The sequence below is a fragment of the Cherax quadricarinatus genome, chromosome 56 (assembly GCF_038502225.1).
Source record: "Cherax quadricarinatus isolate ZL_2023a chromosome 56, ASM3850222v1, whole genome shotgun sequence".
NCBI lineage: Eukaryota > Metazoa > Arthropoda > Malacostraca > Decapoda > Parastacidae > Cherax > Cherax quadricarinatus.
In genome coordinates, this window is record NC_091347.1 from 5,686,545 (window position 1) to 5,704,304 (window position 17,760).

Below are 17,760 nucleotides of genomic sequence, written 5' to 3' on the forward strand. Positions count from 1 at the left end.
GATAAGGGTATATTAGACAATGATATAAAGTAAGGAGCACCCTTTGGGGTACATAATATCGTATCTTGGAAAGGATGCCTATTTTGGAAACTTTCTAAGTTACCATATTTCGCGGCTTATAAGGCTTGTTTTAGTTTCAAAGGCTCGGCATTGGACATAACTGGGAGAGCTACAGCCCACCCCACACCTCAAACTTATAGCTCCCATTACTGACCTTCAGTTTATAGGACGCAGGGCGATTTTTGCAGAATTTTTTTTTTTTTCCAACAAGTCGGCCGTCTCCCACCTAGGCAGGGTGACCCAAAAAAGAAAAAATCCCCAAAAAGAAAATACTTTCATCATCATTCAACACTTTCACCACACTCACACATTATCACTGTTTTTGCAGAGGTGCCCAGAATACAACAGTTTAGAAGCATATACGTATAAAGATACACAACATATCCCTCCAAACTGCCAATATCCCAAACCCCTCCTTTAAAGTGCAGGCATTGTACTTCCCATTTCCAGGACTCAAGTCCGACTATATGAAAATAACCGGTTTCCCAGAATCCCTTCACTAAATATTACCCTGCTCACACTCCAACAGATCGTCAGGTCCCAAGTACCATTCGTCTCCAATCACTCCTATCTAACACGCTCAAGCACGCTTGCATGATATTTTAAGATATTTTAACCCTTTGAGGGTTTCAGACGTACTAGTATGGCTTACGACCCAGGGTTTTTGACTTACTAGTATGGCTTACGACCCAGGGTTTTTGACGTACTAGTACGCCTAAATTCTAGCGCCCTCAAATCTAGTGGGAGAAAGCAGGTAGGCCTCCATATGAAAGAATGGGTCTATGTGGTCAGTGTGCATGGTATAAAAAAAATCCTGCAGCACACAGTGCATAATGAGAAAAAAAAAACTGACAGTTTTTTTGGAATAAAACAGCGAATTTGCACTGTATTTTCGTATGGTATTTATTGTTGTATTCTAGTTTTCTTGGTCTCATTTTATAGAATGGAAGGCATATCATAGAAATTGAGATGATTTTGATTGGTTTTACAATGAAAAGTACCTTGAAATTGAGCTCAAAGTAGCAGAAATGTTCGATTTTTACCAAAGTTCAAAAGTAAACAAATCATGCACGTCAACTGGTGAGTCTAATATTCTTTTGCAAGTGCGCCAATATGATTCATACCATTTTTTACACTAATGCAGTAGTCTGCATAACAGTAAATCTTCTATTTTTTGTGAGAATAAAAATTCAAAGTGGAAAGCAAAAGAATGTAAGAGGGGCCTTGAGACGTGATTAATGAACAGAGGAAATGTCATTTTAGTGCCAGGAATGTATTTCTTGTTCGTTCTGGACCCTATTCGGAAATTGGCATCTTTTGAAATTTGTGTGAAATTGGCTAAATTGCTAAATTCTGACCACTGTACTGGATAGTTGAAATTGGTAAATGGGTGGTTTCTTGCACTCAGTCAATAGAAAAAATAGAGTTCTAGCGAAATATTCATGTTTTTTGTCGACTAGTACAGTGGAACTGGTCGAAAATGGGGCTCAAAGTGGGCAAAATCGCCGATCCGTAAACATTGCCGAGACCGCTAACTTCGCGAGAGCATAATTCCGTAAGTTTTCCATCAAATTTCATATTTTTGGTGTCATTATGATCGGGAAAAGATTCTCTATCTTTTCATAAGAAAAAATTATTATTTTTTTTTTTAAATTTGGCCGACCCTGAGAACGAGTCTCGGAGAGGGCCTGTCGACCCTCAAAGGGTTAAGGAAAAAAAAATGCGTCTTATAAACTGCAAAGTATGGTATATGGTGGATGTGGGTCTGAAATTTAAGATTACAGTCAAGGTGGAGACCTAGAAATTTGCCCTTAGTGCGTCTTGTAATGGGTGAACCGTTTACCGATATGTTTAGCTGGATATTTAATACTCTGTTTCCAAAAAACATGAAGTAGGTTTTGTCTATATTGAGAGTAAGTTTACTGGTCATCATCCAGTTTGATATTTTATGTAGCTTGCTGTTTACAGTGTTACTAAGTATAGCTGGGGTTGCGTGGTGTCATCTGCAAATAGAATGGGTTTAAGGAGCAGCAAAGCATATGGGAAGTCACTGATGTAAATAAGAAAGAGTAGAGGACCTAGGATACTTCCCTGTGGTACTCCAACAACAACAACCTATTCCATACACCTGTAACATCTGCCACATTGCTCCCCTATCCACTATTTTGTTTTTTTTCAACAAACCGGCCATATCCCACCAAGGCAGGGTGGCCCAAAAAGAAAAACGGAAGTTTCTCTTTTTAAATTTAGTAATTTGCACAGGAGAAGGGGTTACTAGCCCCTTGCTCCCGGCATTTTAGTCGCCTCTTACAACACGCATGGCTAACGAAGTAAGAATTCTGTTCCACTTCCCCATGGAGATAAGAGGAAATAAACAAGAACAAGAACTAGAAAGAAAATAGAAGAAAACCCAGAGGGGTGTATATATATATATATGCTTGTACATGTATGTGTAGTGTGACCTAAGTGTAAGCAGAAGTAGCAAGACATACCTGAAATCTTGCATGTTTATGCGACAGAAAAAAAGACACCAGGAATCCTACCATCATGTAAAACAATTACAGGTTTCAGTTTTACACACTCTTGGCAGGACGGTAGTACCTCCCCGGGCAGTTGCTGTCTACCAACCTACTACCTACCCACTATCATATGCCTTTTCTAAATCCATAAATGCAATGAAAACTTCCCTACATTTATCTAAATATTGTTCACATATATGCTTCAATGTAAACACTTGATCTACACATCCCTTACCCATTCTAAAGCCTCCTTGCTCATCTGCAATCCTGCTCCCTGTCTTACCTCTAATTCTTTCAATAATAACCCTACCATACACTTTACCTGGTATACTCAGTAAACTTATTCCCCTATATGTAATTTTTACAATCTCTCTTGTCCCCCTTCCCTTTATATAAAGAAATTACACACACACACACTGCCAATCCCTAGATACCTTCCCTTCTTTCATACATTTATTAAACAAATACCAACCACTCTAACACTATATCCCCCCTGCTTTTAACATTTCTGTCATGATCCCATCAGTTCCAACTGAATTACCCCCTTTCAATCTATGTAATGCCTCATGCACCTCCCCCACACACACATCTTGCTCTACTTCACTCCTAAAAGATACTATACCTTCCTGGCCAGTGCATGAAATTACTGCCTCCCTTTCTCCATCGACATTTAAAAGTTCCTCAAAATATTCCCGCCATCTACTCAATACCTCCAGCTCCCCATCTACTAAGTTTCCTACTCTGGTTTTAACTTACATATCCATTCGTTCCCTAGGCTGTCTTAACTTGTTTATCTTACTCCAAAACTTTTTCTTATTCTCAGCAAAATTTCTAGACAGTGCCTCTCCCACTATCATTTGTTCTCCTTATGCAGTCTCTCAGCACTCTCTTCACTGTTTTTTACTCTCCATATACTTTGCCCTTCTTATATCACCTCTGCTTTGTAAAAACCTCTCATAAGCTACCTTTTTCTCTTTTATTGCACCCTTTACCTGATATAGTGTGTTTAATGCATTAGATAAGGCTACAAATGTTATAGAAGCAAGATTTCTTATCTTAAACTGTGGTTGCTGGTGTATATCAATGATTCTGAACAGAGTGGAGAGGGATGCTGTGGTCCTACTGGGCTGAGGCAGAAGGTTGTGGATTGTTTGCCAAGGTGGATGACTGAGGCTCTGACACTAAAGTCTATGGTTGTACTGGAGCAGTGAAAAATTCTGTAACGAGTCTTTGGTCTCTCTTATTCTGCAGTACCTAATACAACTCATGGTAAAGCATGATCAGTTGCTTTAGGCGCCTGAAGAACGTGTGGGAAAAATAGGCTTATGGTCATTAGACCCTCCCCTCCCTCCAAGAAAAAGCAAACCAAATTGTTTTAAAGCTTACCAATTTGTCAAAACTCAAAAATATTAAAATATTCTAATCACTGTAGTTGCTTTGGGATGTTAAGTAAACATAAGACTCATCTGATGGTGATTTCAGGACTTAGCCAGAAGCTACATCTCTTATGTCACTCTTGTTATTGTGTTACAAGAACATCTAACGTAGCGAGTGTCAGCTGTAATGATATTATGATATTTGGACACCACAACTGCTCTGATTAGTAAGCAGGACACAATTTAATTAGAATCCTGTCCAGAAGTAATCACATGCCCAGATACCAATTAACCCCAGGTATAACAACTAGGGCATAGGCAAAGTCCTCTTTCCTTGTCTTGTTCATTAAGTAAATTGCAATCCATAATTTATACAAGGCAAGTAGGGATTTAATCAGGTATGGTGGTGAAGGGCTTACATGCAGCCACAGAGTGTAAAAGTTTGTCCAAATATCATCATCAATGTGCCATACTTTGCATTTGTGTGAAGTCCTGCTCTTCAGTGATCAGGTGTGCCATAACACTGATCTTGGACTAAACCCAGGAATCAGGTGTCATCAAAGACATTCTGGTAAGTGTAACAGTGTCCAACGAACTATGTTTATACAGTCCTTAGAGATATGAGTACAATCTGTCTGACAAAGGCAGGCCCTGGGAATGGCTGCAGGCCTGATCCACTGTGAGGCCTGTCATGAACCCGGCCATGGGGGTGTTGACCCTCAGAACACCTTCCAGATATACTCCAGGACCTGGGGAGGTCAGTATGAGACATGCAAGTCACTTAGACAAAGGTCATAATTTTTTTCAGATTTCTGCTTAGTGCTAAGATGCTAAATGATTAATGAATTGACAAAAATAAAATACTTAGTTTTTAAGACTTGATGTGCTGTTGGACTGCGAGGAAGTAACATTTATAAAAGGATTCAGGGAAACTGGTTAGCCAGATTCGAGTCCTGGAGGTGGAAAGTACAGTGCCTGCACTCTGAAGGAGGGGTGGAGATATGCTGCAGTTTCTGAACTGAAGTGTTGGCATAACTCTGACAAGACAGTGATGGAGTGAGTGATGATGAAAGTGTTTCTTCTTTTTCAGGTCACAATGCCTCAGTGGGAAATGGCTGATGTGTTAATAATAATAATAAAAAAACTTAGTCATATTAAAGTACCTATTTGCTACATTTATGGCTTCAGAACACTTGTACAAAAGGGTGGCCATATTAGGTGTTGCAAAGCTGTGAAAACCGTATGGAGTTATTATGAAGCGTGAAGAAAAGGTTAGGGTGTGAATGTTAAAACAGGGAATACTACTAACTTTTTTTAGTTGCAAATTGAAGAGCATTGACTGCACTTCGTATATCACCGCCGGATGTTTCTGCTAATATCTGGAGTGTCTCACGGGTAGGGAGTGGCTGCATCTTTCTTCCCTCAGAAGCACTCTCTATACTCAATATGCGACTCAATGCCTTCACCAGTAATCCACTTGCTATAGGGTTGAACCTAAAAAAGATTTCTAAAGTGAGAACAAACTATAAATGTGCACATTTACCCTTTCACTGTGCAGACCCCTGAAATTAATATTGCTCCCAGTGTCCACTTTTTAAAAGCTGTCTCCCTTGGTTGCTTCCCAGGTTTAGGTCATTACTTAACCTTAAAAAACCTTGTAGTTCCTTCAAAACTTGCCAAATACATTCAGTGTCAGCTCCTTCAATATAAAAATTTTGATGCAATAAGTTTTTTCTGAGAGAAGAGCTACTCCATCTCTTTATCAGTGAAATAATTTAAAACCTTGTATGTAGCATTTGGTAGGCGTGTCTCAATTATTCAAATTAAACTATGTTTTGGTTGTAATAATATACTTCCTGCACTTGAAATTATTTAATTAATAATAATAATAATAATAATAATAATAACAATAATAATAATAATATCTTTATTTCTAAAAATACATGTACAAGGTATACAAGCCTAGCTGACATGAATGACATACAGTGGACCCTTGGTTATCAGCCGTAATCCATTCCAGAAAGCCGGCCTTAAACTGAAATGGTCGATAACCGAAATAATTATTCCCATAAGAATTAATGTAAATACAATTAATCCGTTCCAGACACCCAAAAATATTCACAAAAAAAAAAAATGTATTTTTTAGAGATTAATTATAGTTTTACATACACAAACAATGAGAACTAAATAAAATAAATACATGAACAATTAAATCAGTATTACATACCTTTATGGAAGATAGCGAGGAGGAGAGTTTATTGTTTGGAAGGGGAATCCCCCTCCACAAGGACTTCAGGTATCAAAGCCCTATCTGGGGTTAGTTCCCTTCTTTGTCTTTTAATGCCACTAAGACCAGCTTGAGAGTCACTGGACCGCTGTCGCACAAAATATCTGTCCAGAGAGCTCTCTTTCTGGTCTCTCTAAGATTTCCCTGAAGTGGGACAAGGTTGTCACTGAACCTGTTCCAGATGTAACTTGTTTCAGCTTGATCAGGGTGATATTTCTCAGCAAAAGCTTGCACCCTAGTCCACATTGCACAAATCTCCTTAATCTCTGAAGAAGGCACCTCCTTCACTCCCTCTTCCTCTGAAGCAAGGTCCTGAGCTATGGTCTGTTACTGTTCCAGATGAAACTCTTGCAGCTCTTCAGTGGTTAGCTCTTCCCTGCGGTCCTCCACCAACTCTTCCACATCCTCATCACTAACCTCCAACCCCATGGACTTGCCCAGAGATACAATGAATTCCACAACAGGTGTAGGGACACATTTTGACCACAATTTTCTCCAAGAAGGTCAAAGTCCTGGAAGTCACTCCCTCCCAAGCCTTACCTATAAGGCTTATGCAATGGAGGATATTGAAGTGATTCCTCCAAAACTCTTAGGGTCAAATCTGTGTCCGAGGTCACTTCAGAGCACCTTTGAAACACTGCTTTGGTGTCTAGTTTTTAAAGTTAGAAATGACCTGTTGGTCCATGGGCTGGATGAGAGCAGTGGTGTTAGCAGGCAAGAACTTCAGTGTGATGAAACAGATTTCCACAGACAATAGGTCTCCCAAGTTTGGAGGATGAGCAGGAGCACTGTCCAGTACCAGGAGGCACTCGAGTGGCAATTTATGTTTCAGGAGGTATTTTTTCACACTCGGGCCAAACACATCATTCACCCACTATGAAAATTTGCCTTGTGATCCATGCATTATTGTTAGCCCTCCACATGACACACAATTGACTCTTGAAAACATTGTGTTTCTTGAACACACTGGGATTTTCAGTGACACACCAGTAAGGGCTTCACTTTGAAATCCCCAGTAGCATTAGCACAGAACAAAAGAGTAAGCCTGTCTTTCATAGGCTTGTGTCAAGGCAGGGCTTTTTCCTCCTGCATAATGTAGGTCCTCTTTGGCATTTTCTTCCAAAACAGGCCTGTTTCGTCACAACTTAACACTTGTTGGGGAAGGAATCCTTTAGCCTCTACATACCCCTTTAAATCTTGCACAAATTTTTCAGCCACACATTTATCAGAACTTGCAGCCTCTCCATGTTTTACCACACTGTGTATGCCACTACACTTCTTAAATCTCTCAAACCAGCCTTTGCTGGCCCTAAATTCACTAACAGCAGCACTTGTTCCAGGCATTTTATTTACATGATCCGCATATAACTTTTGCCTTCTCACAAATCATCGACTCCACAACACTATCTCCCGCTAGTTGTTTTTCCCTGATTCAAAACAATAACTTTTCCATATCTTCCATTATTGGTGACCTTTGTTTCGTTATCACATTTATTCCTTTCGTAACATCAGCTTCCTTGAATTGTTCTTTCTTTGCCAGGATGGAAGTGATGATAGATTTGTTTTTCCCATACACTCGCATACCACTCAAATTTTTCAATCACTTCTCACTTAACCCCTTGACTGTCTCAGCCCCCAATCCTGAGGTGTCTCCTGGTGTCGCAAAATTTAAAAAAAAAAAAAAAAATGCCCATTTACCAATTTCAACTACCCAATAATGTGGTCAGAAATTTACAATTTGATCAATTTCACGACAATTAAAAAATATGACAATTTCAAAATAAGGTACAGAATGAACAATGCAGACATTCCTGGCTCTAAAATAGCATTTTCTTTGTTCATCAGTCATGTCTCCAGGCCCCTCTGATATTATGCCTGCTTTCTACTTCGAATTTTTATTCAAACAAAAAATAGAAGATTTACTGTTATGCAGACTACTGCAATACTGCAATAATTGTACAAATAATGTCAACCCATTCATGACTGCATATTAGAATGGCTAGTTGGACATTTATTGGACAATGACATTTGTTTACTTTTGAACATCGGCAAAAATCAAACATTTTCCCTAGTTTGAGCTCCATTTCCAGGTTCTTTTCATAGTAAAACCAATCAAAATCACCTCTATTTCTATAATATGTTTTCCATTCTATCAAATGAGACCAAGAAAACGAGAATAGAACCATAAATACTATATGAAAATAGACCACAAAGTCGGCATTTTAATTAAAAAAAAAAAACGGTCAGTTTTTTTTTCTCATTATGTACTGCATGCTCCAGGATTTTTTTCATATGGTGCACACTGACCACACAAACCTATTCTCTCACATGTGGGCCTACCAGCTTTCTCCTGCTTGATTTGAAGCCGCTAGAATTTATGAGTGTATATACGTCAAACACGGTACCTCATAAGATGTATATATACGACCAAAACAGTCAAAGGGTTAAATTCCATCGTGTTTCTCACTTTACCACAGGAACTCTACTAGGAACTTTCTTTTGGGTCATGCTTATTTCGCAGTTGCACTTAATAAATAACAAAGAAAAACACTGATTTATAGCGAAATGTTTGGATGAATGAGCAGAACTTTCCTCACTCGGCCAGCAACACAGCTACACTGACTCAGGAACGCGAGTGTCGCCGGCCGATAGGCGAAATAACGGCTGATAACCGGAAGCCGAAAAACCGGCCAATAACTGAGAGTTCACTGTACTACTATATAGAAAGCCGCTTGTTATGCTCTCAGAGGATTTCAGGCAAATTAGGTCAGTTTTGTCCCTGGATGTGATCCACACCAGTTGACTAACACCCAGGTATCCATTTTACTGATGATGAACATAGACAACCAGTGTAAGGAAACACGCTCAATGTTTCCACCCTCGCCAGGAATCGAACCCGAACCCTCGCTGTGTGAAGTGAGAGCTTTAGCCACCAAGCTATTATGGGGAAGTGCTAAATCCATAAGGATTATACAGAGCCTGTGGGAAAGGGGGTGGAAGGCATCTAGGCTAAATTCAGGAAACTGGAGCAAAGATCCAATTCTCTAGATCAAGAGCCCTTTGCCAGCATCAAGGAACTTCCTTTGAGGGGTCCTAGCTCTGTAACTACAGTTGTGTGTGTGTGTATGTATGCATGTATGTATATATATATATATTATTTATTTTTTTTATTATCACACTGGCCGATTCCCACCAAGGCAGGGTGGCCCAAAAAAGAAAAACTTTCACCATCATTCACTCCATCACTGTCTTGCCAGAAGGGTGCTTTACACTACAGTTTTTAAACTGCAACATTAACACCCCTCCTTCAGAGTGCAGGCACTGTACTTCCCATCTCCAGGACTCAAGTCCGGCCTGCCGGTTTCCCTGAACCCCTTCATAAATGTTACTTTGCTCACACTCCAACAGCACGTCAAGTATTAAAAACCATTTGTCTCCATTCACTCCTATCAAACACACTCACGCATGCCTGCTGGAAGTCCAAGCCCCTCGCACACAAAACCTCCTTTACCCCCTCCCTCCAACCTTTCCTAGGCCGACCCCTACCCCGCCTTCCTTCCACTACAGACTGATACACTCTTGAAGTTATTCTGTTTCGCTCCATTCTCTCCACATGTCCGAACCACCTCAACAACCCTTCCTCAGCCCTCTGGACAACAGTTTTGGTAATCCCGCACCTCCTCCTAACTTCCAAACTACGAATTCTCTGCATTATATTCACACCACACATTGCTCTCAGACATGACATCTCCACTGCCTCCAGCCTTCTCCTCGCTGCAACATTCATCACCCATGCTTCACACCCATATAAGAGTGTTGGTAAAACTATACTCTCATACATTCCCCTCTTTGCCTCCAAGGACAAAGTTCTTTGTCTCCACAGACTCCAAAGTGCACCACTCACCCTTTTCCCCTCATCAATTCTATGATTCACCTCATCTTTCATAGACCCATCCGCTGACACGTCCACTCCCAAATATCTGAATACATTCACCTCCTCCATACTCTCTCCCTCCAATCTGATATCCAATCTTTCATCACCTAATCTTTTTGTTATCCTCATAACCTTACTCTTTCCTGTATTCACTTTCAATTTTCTTCTTTTGCACACCCTACCAAATTCATCCACCAATCTCTGCAACTTCTCTTCAGAATCTCCCAAGAGCACAGTGTCATCAGCAAAGAGCAACTGTGACAACTCCCACTTTATGTGTGATTCTTTATCTTTTAACTCCACGCCTCTTGCCAAGACCCTCGCATTTACTTCTCTTACAACCCCATCTATAAATATATTAAACAACCACGGTGACATCACACATACCTGTCTAAGGCCCACTTTTACTGGGAAATAATTTCCCTCTTTCCTACATACTCTAACTTGAGCCTCACTATCCTTGTAAAAACTCTTCACTGCTTTCAGTAACCTACCTCCTACACCATACACCTGCAACATCTGCCACATTGCCCCCCTATCCACCCTGTCATATGCCTTTTCCAAATCCATAAATGCCACAAAGACCTCTTTAGCCTTATCTAAATACTGTTCACTTATATGTTTCACTGTAAACACCTGGTCCACACACCCCCTACCTTTCCTAAAGCCTCCTTGCTCATCTGCTATCCTATTCTCCGTCTTACTCTTAATTCTTTCAATAATAACTCTACCATACACTTTACCAGGTATACTCAGCAGACTTATCCCCCTATATTTTTTGCACTCTCTTTTATCCCCTTTGCCTTTATACAAAGGAACTATGCATGCTCTCTGCCAATCCCTAGGTACCTTACCCTCTTCCATACATTTATTAAATAATTGCACCAACCACTCCAAAACTATATCCCCACCTGCTTTTAACATTTCTATCTTTATCCCATCAATCCCGGCTGCCTTACCCCCTTTCATTTTACCTACTGCCTCACGAACTTCCCCCACACTCACAACTGGCTCTTCCTCACTCCTACAAGATGTCGTTCCTCCTTGCCCTATACACGAAATCACAGCTTCCCTATCTTCATCAACATTTAACAATTCCTCAAAATATTCCCTCCATCTTCCCAATACCTCTAACTCTCCATTTAATAACTCTCCTCTCCTATTTTTAACTGATAAATCCATTTGTTCTCTAGGCTTTCTTAACTTGTTAATCTCACTCCAAAACTTTTTCTTATTTTCAACAAAATTTGTTGATAACATCTCACCCACTCTCTCATTTGCTCTCTTTTTACATTGCTTCACCACTCTCTTAACCTCTCTCTTTTTCTCCATATACTCTTCCCTCCTTGCATCACTTCTACTTTGTAAAAACTTCATATGCTAACTTTTTCTCCCTTACTACTCTCTTCACATCATCATTCCACCAATCGCTCCTCTTCCCTCCCGCACCCACTTTCCTGTAACCACAAACTTCTGCTGAACACTAACACTACATTTCTAAACCTACCCCATACCTCTTCGACCCCATTGCCTATGCTCTCATTAGCCCATCTATCCTCCAATAGCTGTTTATATCTTACCCTAACTGCCTCCTCTTTTAGTTTATAAACCTTCACCTCTCTCTTCCCTGATGCTTCTATTCTCCTTGTATCCCATCTACCTTTTACTCTCAGTGTAGCTACAACTAGAAAGTGATCTGATATATCTGTGGCCCCTCTATAAACATGTACATCCTGAAGTCTACTCAACAGTCTTTTATCTACCAATACATAATCCAACAAACTACTGTCATTTCGCCCTACATCATATCTTGTATACTTATTTATCGTCTTTTTCTTAAAATATGTATTACCTATAACTAAACCCTTTCTATACAAAGTTCAAGCAAAGGGCTCCCATTATCATTTACACCTGGTACCCCAAACTTACCTACCACACCCTCTCTAAAAGTTTCTCCTACTTTAGCATTCAGGTCCCCTACCACAATTACTCTCTCACTTGGTTCAAAGGTTCCTATACATTCACTTAACATCTCCCAAAATCTCTCTCTCTCCTCTGCATTCCTCTCTTCTCCAGGTGCATACACGCTTATTATGACCCACTTCTCGCATCCAACCTTTACTTTAATCCACATAATTCTTGAATTTACACATTCATATTCTCTTTTCTCCTTCCATAATTGATCATTCAACATTACTGCTACCCCTTCCTTTGCTCTAACTCTCTCAGATACTCCAGATTTAATCCCATTTATTTCCCCCCACCGAAACTCCCCTACCCCCTTCAGCTTTGTTTCGCTTAGGGCCAGGACATCCAACTTCTTTTCATTCATAACATCGGCAATCATCTGTTTCTTGTCATCCGCACTACATCCACGCACATTTAAGCATCCCAGTTTTATAAAGTTTTTCTTCTTCTCTTTTTTAGTAAATGTCTACAGGAGAAGGGGTTACTAGCCCATTGCTCTCGGCATTTTAGTCGCCTCATATGACGCACATGGCTTACGGAGGAAAGATTCTTTTCCACTTCCCCATGGACAATAGAAGAAATAAAGAGGAACAAGAGCTATTTAGAAAAAGGAGAAAAACTTAGATGTATGTATATATATATATGCATGTGCGTGTCTGTGAAGTGTGACCAAAGTGTTAAGTAGGAGTAGCAAGATATCCCTGTTATCTAGCATGTTTATGAGACAGAAAAAGAAACCAGCAATCCTACCATCATGCAAAACAGTTACAGGTTTCTGTTTCACAGTCATCTGGCAGGACGGTAGTACTTCCCTGGGTGGTTGCTGTCTACCAACCTACTACCTCAAAAAAAAAAAAAAAAAAAAAAATATATATATATATATATACATATATACAGTGGACCCCCGCATAACGATGGCATCACATAGCGATTATTTCGCATACCGCTTACTTTAATTGCAAAAATTTTGCCTCACATACCGCTTAAAAACCCGCTTACCGATTTTCGTCCGAGACGCGTCCAATGTGCGGCCTGAGCCACGCTCACATGTTCCACCGGTGGCATTGTTTACCAGCCAGCCTCCGCGGTAACATCCAAGCATACAATCGGAATATTTCGTATTATTACAGTGTTTTCGGTGCTTTTTCTGGAAAATAAGTGACCATGGGCCCCAAGAAAGCTTCTAGTGCCAACCCTACAGCAATAAGGGTGAGAATTACAATAGAGATGAAGAAAAAGATCATTGATAAGTATGAAAGTGGAGTGCATGTCTCCGAGCTGGCCAGGTTGTATAATAAACCCCAATCAACCATCGCTACTATTGGTGGTACAGCTGCTGCTGCTGCTGCACTGTCAGCTGCTGCTGCTGCTGCACTGTCAGCTGCTGCTGCTGCTGCTGTAGCACCGTTGTTGGTGTGGCTTATTGAGAATACCAAGAAACAATTAACCCCAGAGGATTTGCCACCCAGGATAACCCAAAAAAGTCAGTGTCATCGAAGACTGTCTAACTTATTTCCATTGGGGTCCTTAATCTTGTCTCCCAGGATGCAACCCACACAAGTCGACTAACACCCAGGTGAACAGGAAAAAATGCCTGGAACTAGTGCTCATATTGGTGAATTTAAAGCCAGCAAAGGTTGGTTTGAGAGATTTAAGAATCGTAGTGGCATACACAGTGTGATAAGGCCTGTTCTGGAAGAAAATGCCAAACAGGACCTACAGTACTCAGGAGGAAAAGGCACTCCCAGGACACAGTGTCTCATCAGTCATTGCTGCATCTTCAATAAAGGTAAGTGTCATTTATTCTTCATTTAGAAGACTAGTACATGCACAATATATACTGTGCATGTACTACTCTACTATTGTGCATGTATCCTTCTCTTTGTGTGTGGGAAAATGTATATTTCATGTGGTAAAATTTTTTTTTTCATACTTTTGGGTGTCTTGCACGGATTAATTTGATTTCCATTATTTCTTATGGGGAAAATTCATTCACATAGCGATTATTTCGCATAACAATTACCCCTCTTGCACGGATTAAAATCGTTAACCGGGGGTCCACTGCATATATATATATTTTTTTTTTTTTTTTTTTCCAACAAGTTGGTCGTCTCCCACCGAGGCAGGGTGACCCAAAAAAGAAAGAATGGTACCTCACTAGTATTCACCTCACTCTGAGCCTTTATTTTTTTTTTTTTTTTTCAACAAGTTGGTCGTCTCCCACAGAGGCAGGGTGACCCAAAAAAGAAAGAAAATCGTAAAAAAAAGAAAATACTTTCATCATCATTCAACACTTTCACCACACTCACACATTATCACTGCTTTTGCAGAGGTGCTCAGAATACAACAGTTTAGAAGCATATACGTATAAAGATACACAACATATCCCTCCAAACTGCCAATATCCCAAACCCCTCCTTTAAAGTGCAGGCATTGTACTTCCCATTTCCAGGACTCAAGTCCGACTATAAGAAAATAACCGGTTTCCCTGAATCCCTTCACTAAATATTACCCTGCTCACACTCCAACAGATCGTCAGGTCCCAAGTATCATTCGTCTCCATTCACTCCTATCTAACACGCTCATGCACGCTTGCTGGAAGTCCAAGCCCCTCGCCCACAAAACCTCCTTTACCCCCTCTTTCCAACCCTTTCGAGGACGACCCCTACCCCTCTTTCCTTCCCCTATAGATTTATATGCTTTCCATGTCATTCTACTTTGATCCATTCTCTCTAAATGACCAAACCACCTCAACAACCCCTCTTCTGCCCTCTGACTAATGCTTTTATTAACTCCACACCTTCTCCTAATTTCCACACTCCGAATTTTCTGCATAATATTTACACCACACATTGCCCTTAGACAGGACATCTCCACTGCCTCCAACCGTCTCCTCGCTGCTGCATTTACCACCCAAGCTTCACATCCATATAAGAGTGTTGGTACTACTATACTTTCATACATTCCCTTCTTTGCCTCCATAGATAACATTTTTTGACTCCACATATACCTCAATGCACCACTCACCTTTTTTCCCTCATCAATTCTATGATTAACCTCATCCTTCATAAATCCATCCGCCGACACGTCAACTCCCAAGTATCTGAAAACATTCACTTCTTCCATACTCCTCCTCCCCAATTTGATATCCAATTTTTCTTTATCTAAATCATTTGATACCCTCATCACCTTACTCTTTTCTATGTTCACTTTCAACTTTCTACCTTTACACACATTCTCAAACTCATCCACTAACCTTTGCAATTTTTCTTTAGAATCTCCCATAAGCACAGTATCATCAGCAAAAAGTAACTGTGTCAATTCCCATTTTGAATTTGATTCCCCATAATTTAATCCCACCCCTCTCCCGAACACCCTAGCATTTACTTCTTTTACAACCCCATCTATAAATATATTAAACAACCATGGTGACATTACACATCCCTGTCTAAGACCTACTTTTACCGGGAAGTAGTCTCCCTCTCTTCTACACACCCTAACCTGAGCCTCACTATCCTCATAAAAGCTCTTTACAGCATTTAGTAACTTACCACCTATTCCATAAACTTGCAACATCTGCCACATTGCTCCTCTATCCACTCTATCATATGCCTTTTCTAAATCCATAAATGCAATAAAAACTTCCCTACCTTTATCTAAATACTGTTCACATATATGCTTCAATGTAAACACTTGATCTACACATCCCCTACCCACTCTGAAGCCTCCTTGCTCATCCGCAATTCTACATTCTGTCTTACCTCTAATTCTTTTAATTATAACTCTACCGTATACTTTTCCTGGTATACTCAGTAAACTTATTCCTCTATAATTTTTACAATCTCTTTTGTCCCCTTTCCCTTTATATAAAGGAACTATACACGCTCTCCGCCAATCCCTAGGTACCTTCCCCTCTTTCATACATTTATTAAACAAAAGTACCAACCACTCCAACACTATATCCCCCCCTGCTTTTAACATTTCTGTCATGATCCCATCAGTTCCAGCTGCTTTACCCCCTTTCATTCTACGTAATGCCTCACGTATCTCCACCACACTTACATTCTGCTCTTCTTCACTCCTAAAAGATGGTATACCTCCCTGGCCAGTGCATGAAATTACCGCCTCCCTTTTTCCTCAACATTTAAAAGTTCCTGAAAATATTCTCGCCATCTACCTAATACCTCCCTCTCCCCATCTACTAACTCCCCTACTCTGTTTTTAACGGACAAATCCATACTTTCCCTAGGCTTTCTTAACTTGTTTAACTCACTCCAAAATTTTTTCTTATTTTCATTAAAATTTCTTGACAGTGCCTCTCCCACTCTTTCATCTGCTCTCCTTTTGCACTCTCTCACCACTCTCTTCACCTTTCTTTTACTCTCCATATACTCTGCTCTTCTTATAACACTTCTGCTTTGTAAAAACCTCTCGTAAGCTACCTTTTTCTCTTTTATCACACCCTTTACTTCATCATTCCACCAATCACTCCTCTTTCCTCCTGCCCCCACCCTCCTATAACCACAAACTTCTGCCCCACATTCTAATACTGCATTTTTAAAACTATTCCAACCCTCTTCATCCCCCCCACTACTCATCTTTGCACTAGCCCACCTTTCTGCCAATAGTCGCTTATATCTCGCCCGAACTTCCTCCTCCCTTAGTTTATACACTTTCACCTCCCTCTTACTTGTTGTTGCCACCTTCCTCTTTTCCCATCTACCTCTTACTCTAACTGTAGCTACAACTAAATAATGATCCGATATATCAGTTGCCCCTCTATAAACATGTACATCCTGGAGCCTACCCATCAACCTTTTATCCACCAATACATAATCTAACAAACTACTTTCATTACGTGCTACATCAAACCTTGTATATTTATTTATCCTCTTTTTCATAAAATATGTATTACTTATTACCAAATTTCTTTCTACACATAGCTCAATTAAAGGCTCCCCATTTACATTTACCCCTGGCACCCCAAATTTACCTACTACTCCCTCCATAACATTTTTACCCACAATAGCATTGAAATCCCCAACCACCATTACTCTCACACTTGATTCAAAACTCCCCACGCATTCACTCAACATTTCCCAGAATCTCTCTCTCTCCTCTACACTTCTCTCTTCTCCAGGTGCATACACGCTTACTATAACCCACTTTTCACATCCAATCTTTATTTTACTCCACATAATCTTTGAATTTATGCATTTGTAGTCCCTCTTTTCCTGCCATAGCTTATCCTTCAACATTATTGCTACTCCTTCTTTAGCTCTAACTCTATTTGAAACCCCTGACCTAATCCCATTTATTCCTCTCCATTGAAACTCTCCCACCCCCTTCAGCTTTGTTTCACTTAAAGCCAGGACATCCAGTTTCTTCTCATTCATAACATCCACAATCATCTCTTTCTTATCATTCGCACAACATCCACGCACATTCAGACTTCCCACTTTGACAATTTTCTTCTTCTTCTTATTCTTTTTAGTAATCTTTACAGGAAAAGGGGTTACTAGCCCATTGTTCCCGGCATTTTAGTTGACTTTTACAACACGCATGGCTTACGGAGGAAAGATTCTTATTCCACTTCCCCATGGATATAAAAGGAAA

General features: G+C 40.1%; 1 protein-coding gene across 5 annotated transcripts in view; it reads right to left on the minus strand.

Annotated features, from left to right (window-relative positions):
- The window catches only part of Rad17 (Rad17 checkpoint clamp loader component), a gene marked incomplete at its 3' end in the record, with an annotated part of 202,403 nt that overhangs the window by 91,435 nt on the left and 93,208 nt on the right, over positions 1 to 17,760 (minus strand). For all 5 annotated transcript variants that reach the window (XM_070097049.1, XM_070097048.1, XM_070097045.1 and 2 more), the window contains 1 exon segment: positions 5,265 to 5,449. In XM_070097049.1, the coding sequence (XP_069953150.1) occupies positions 5,265 to 5,449 (185 nt within the window).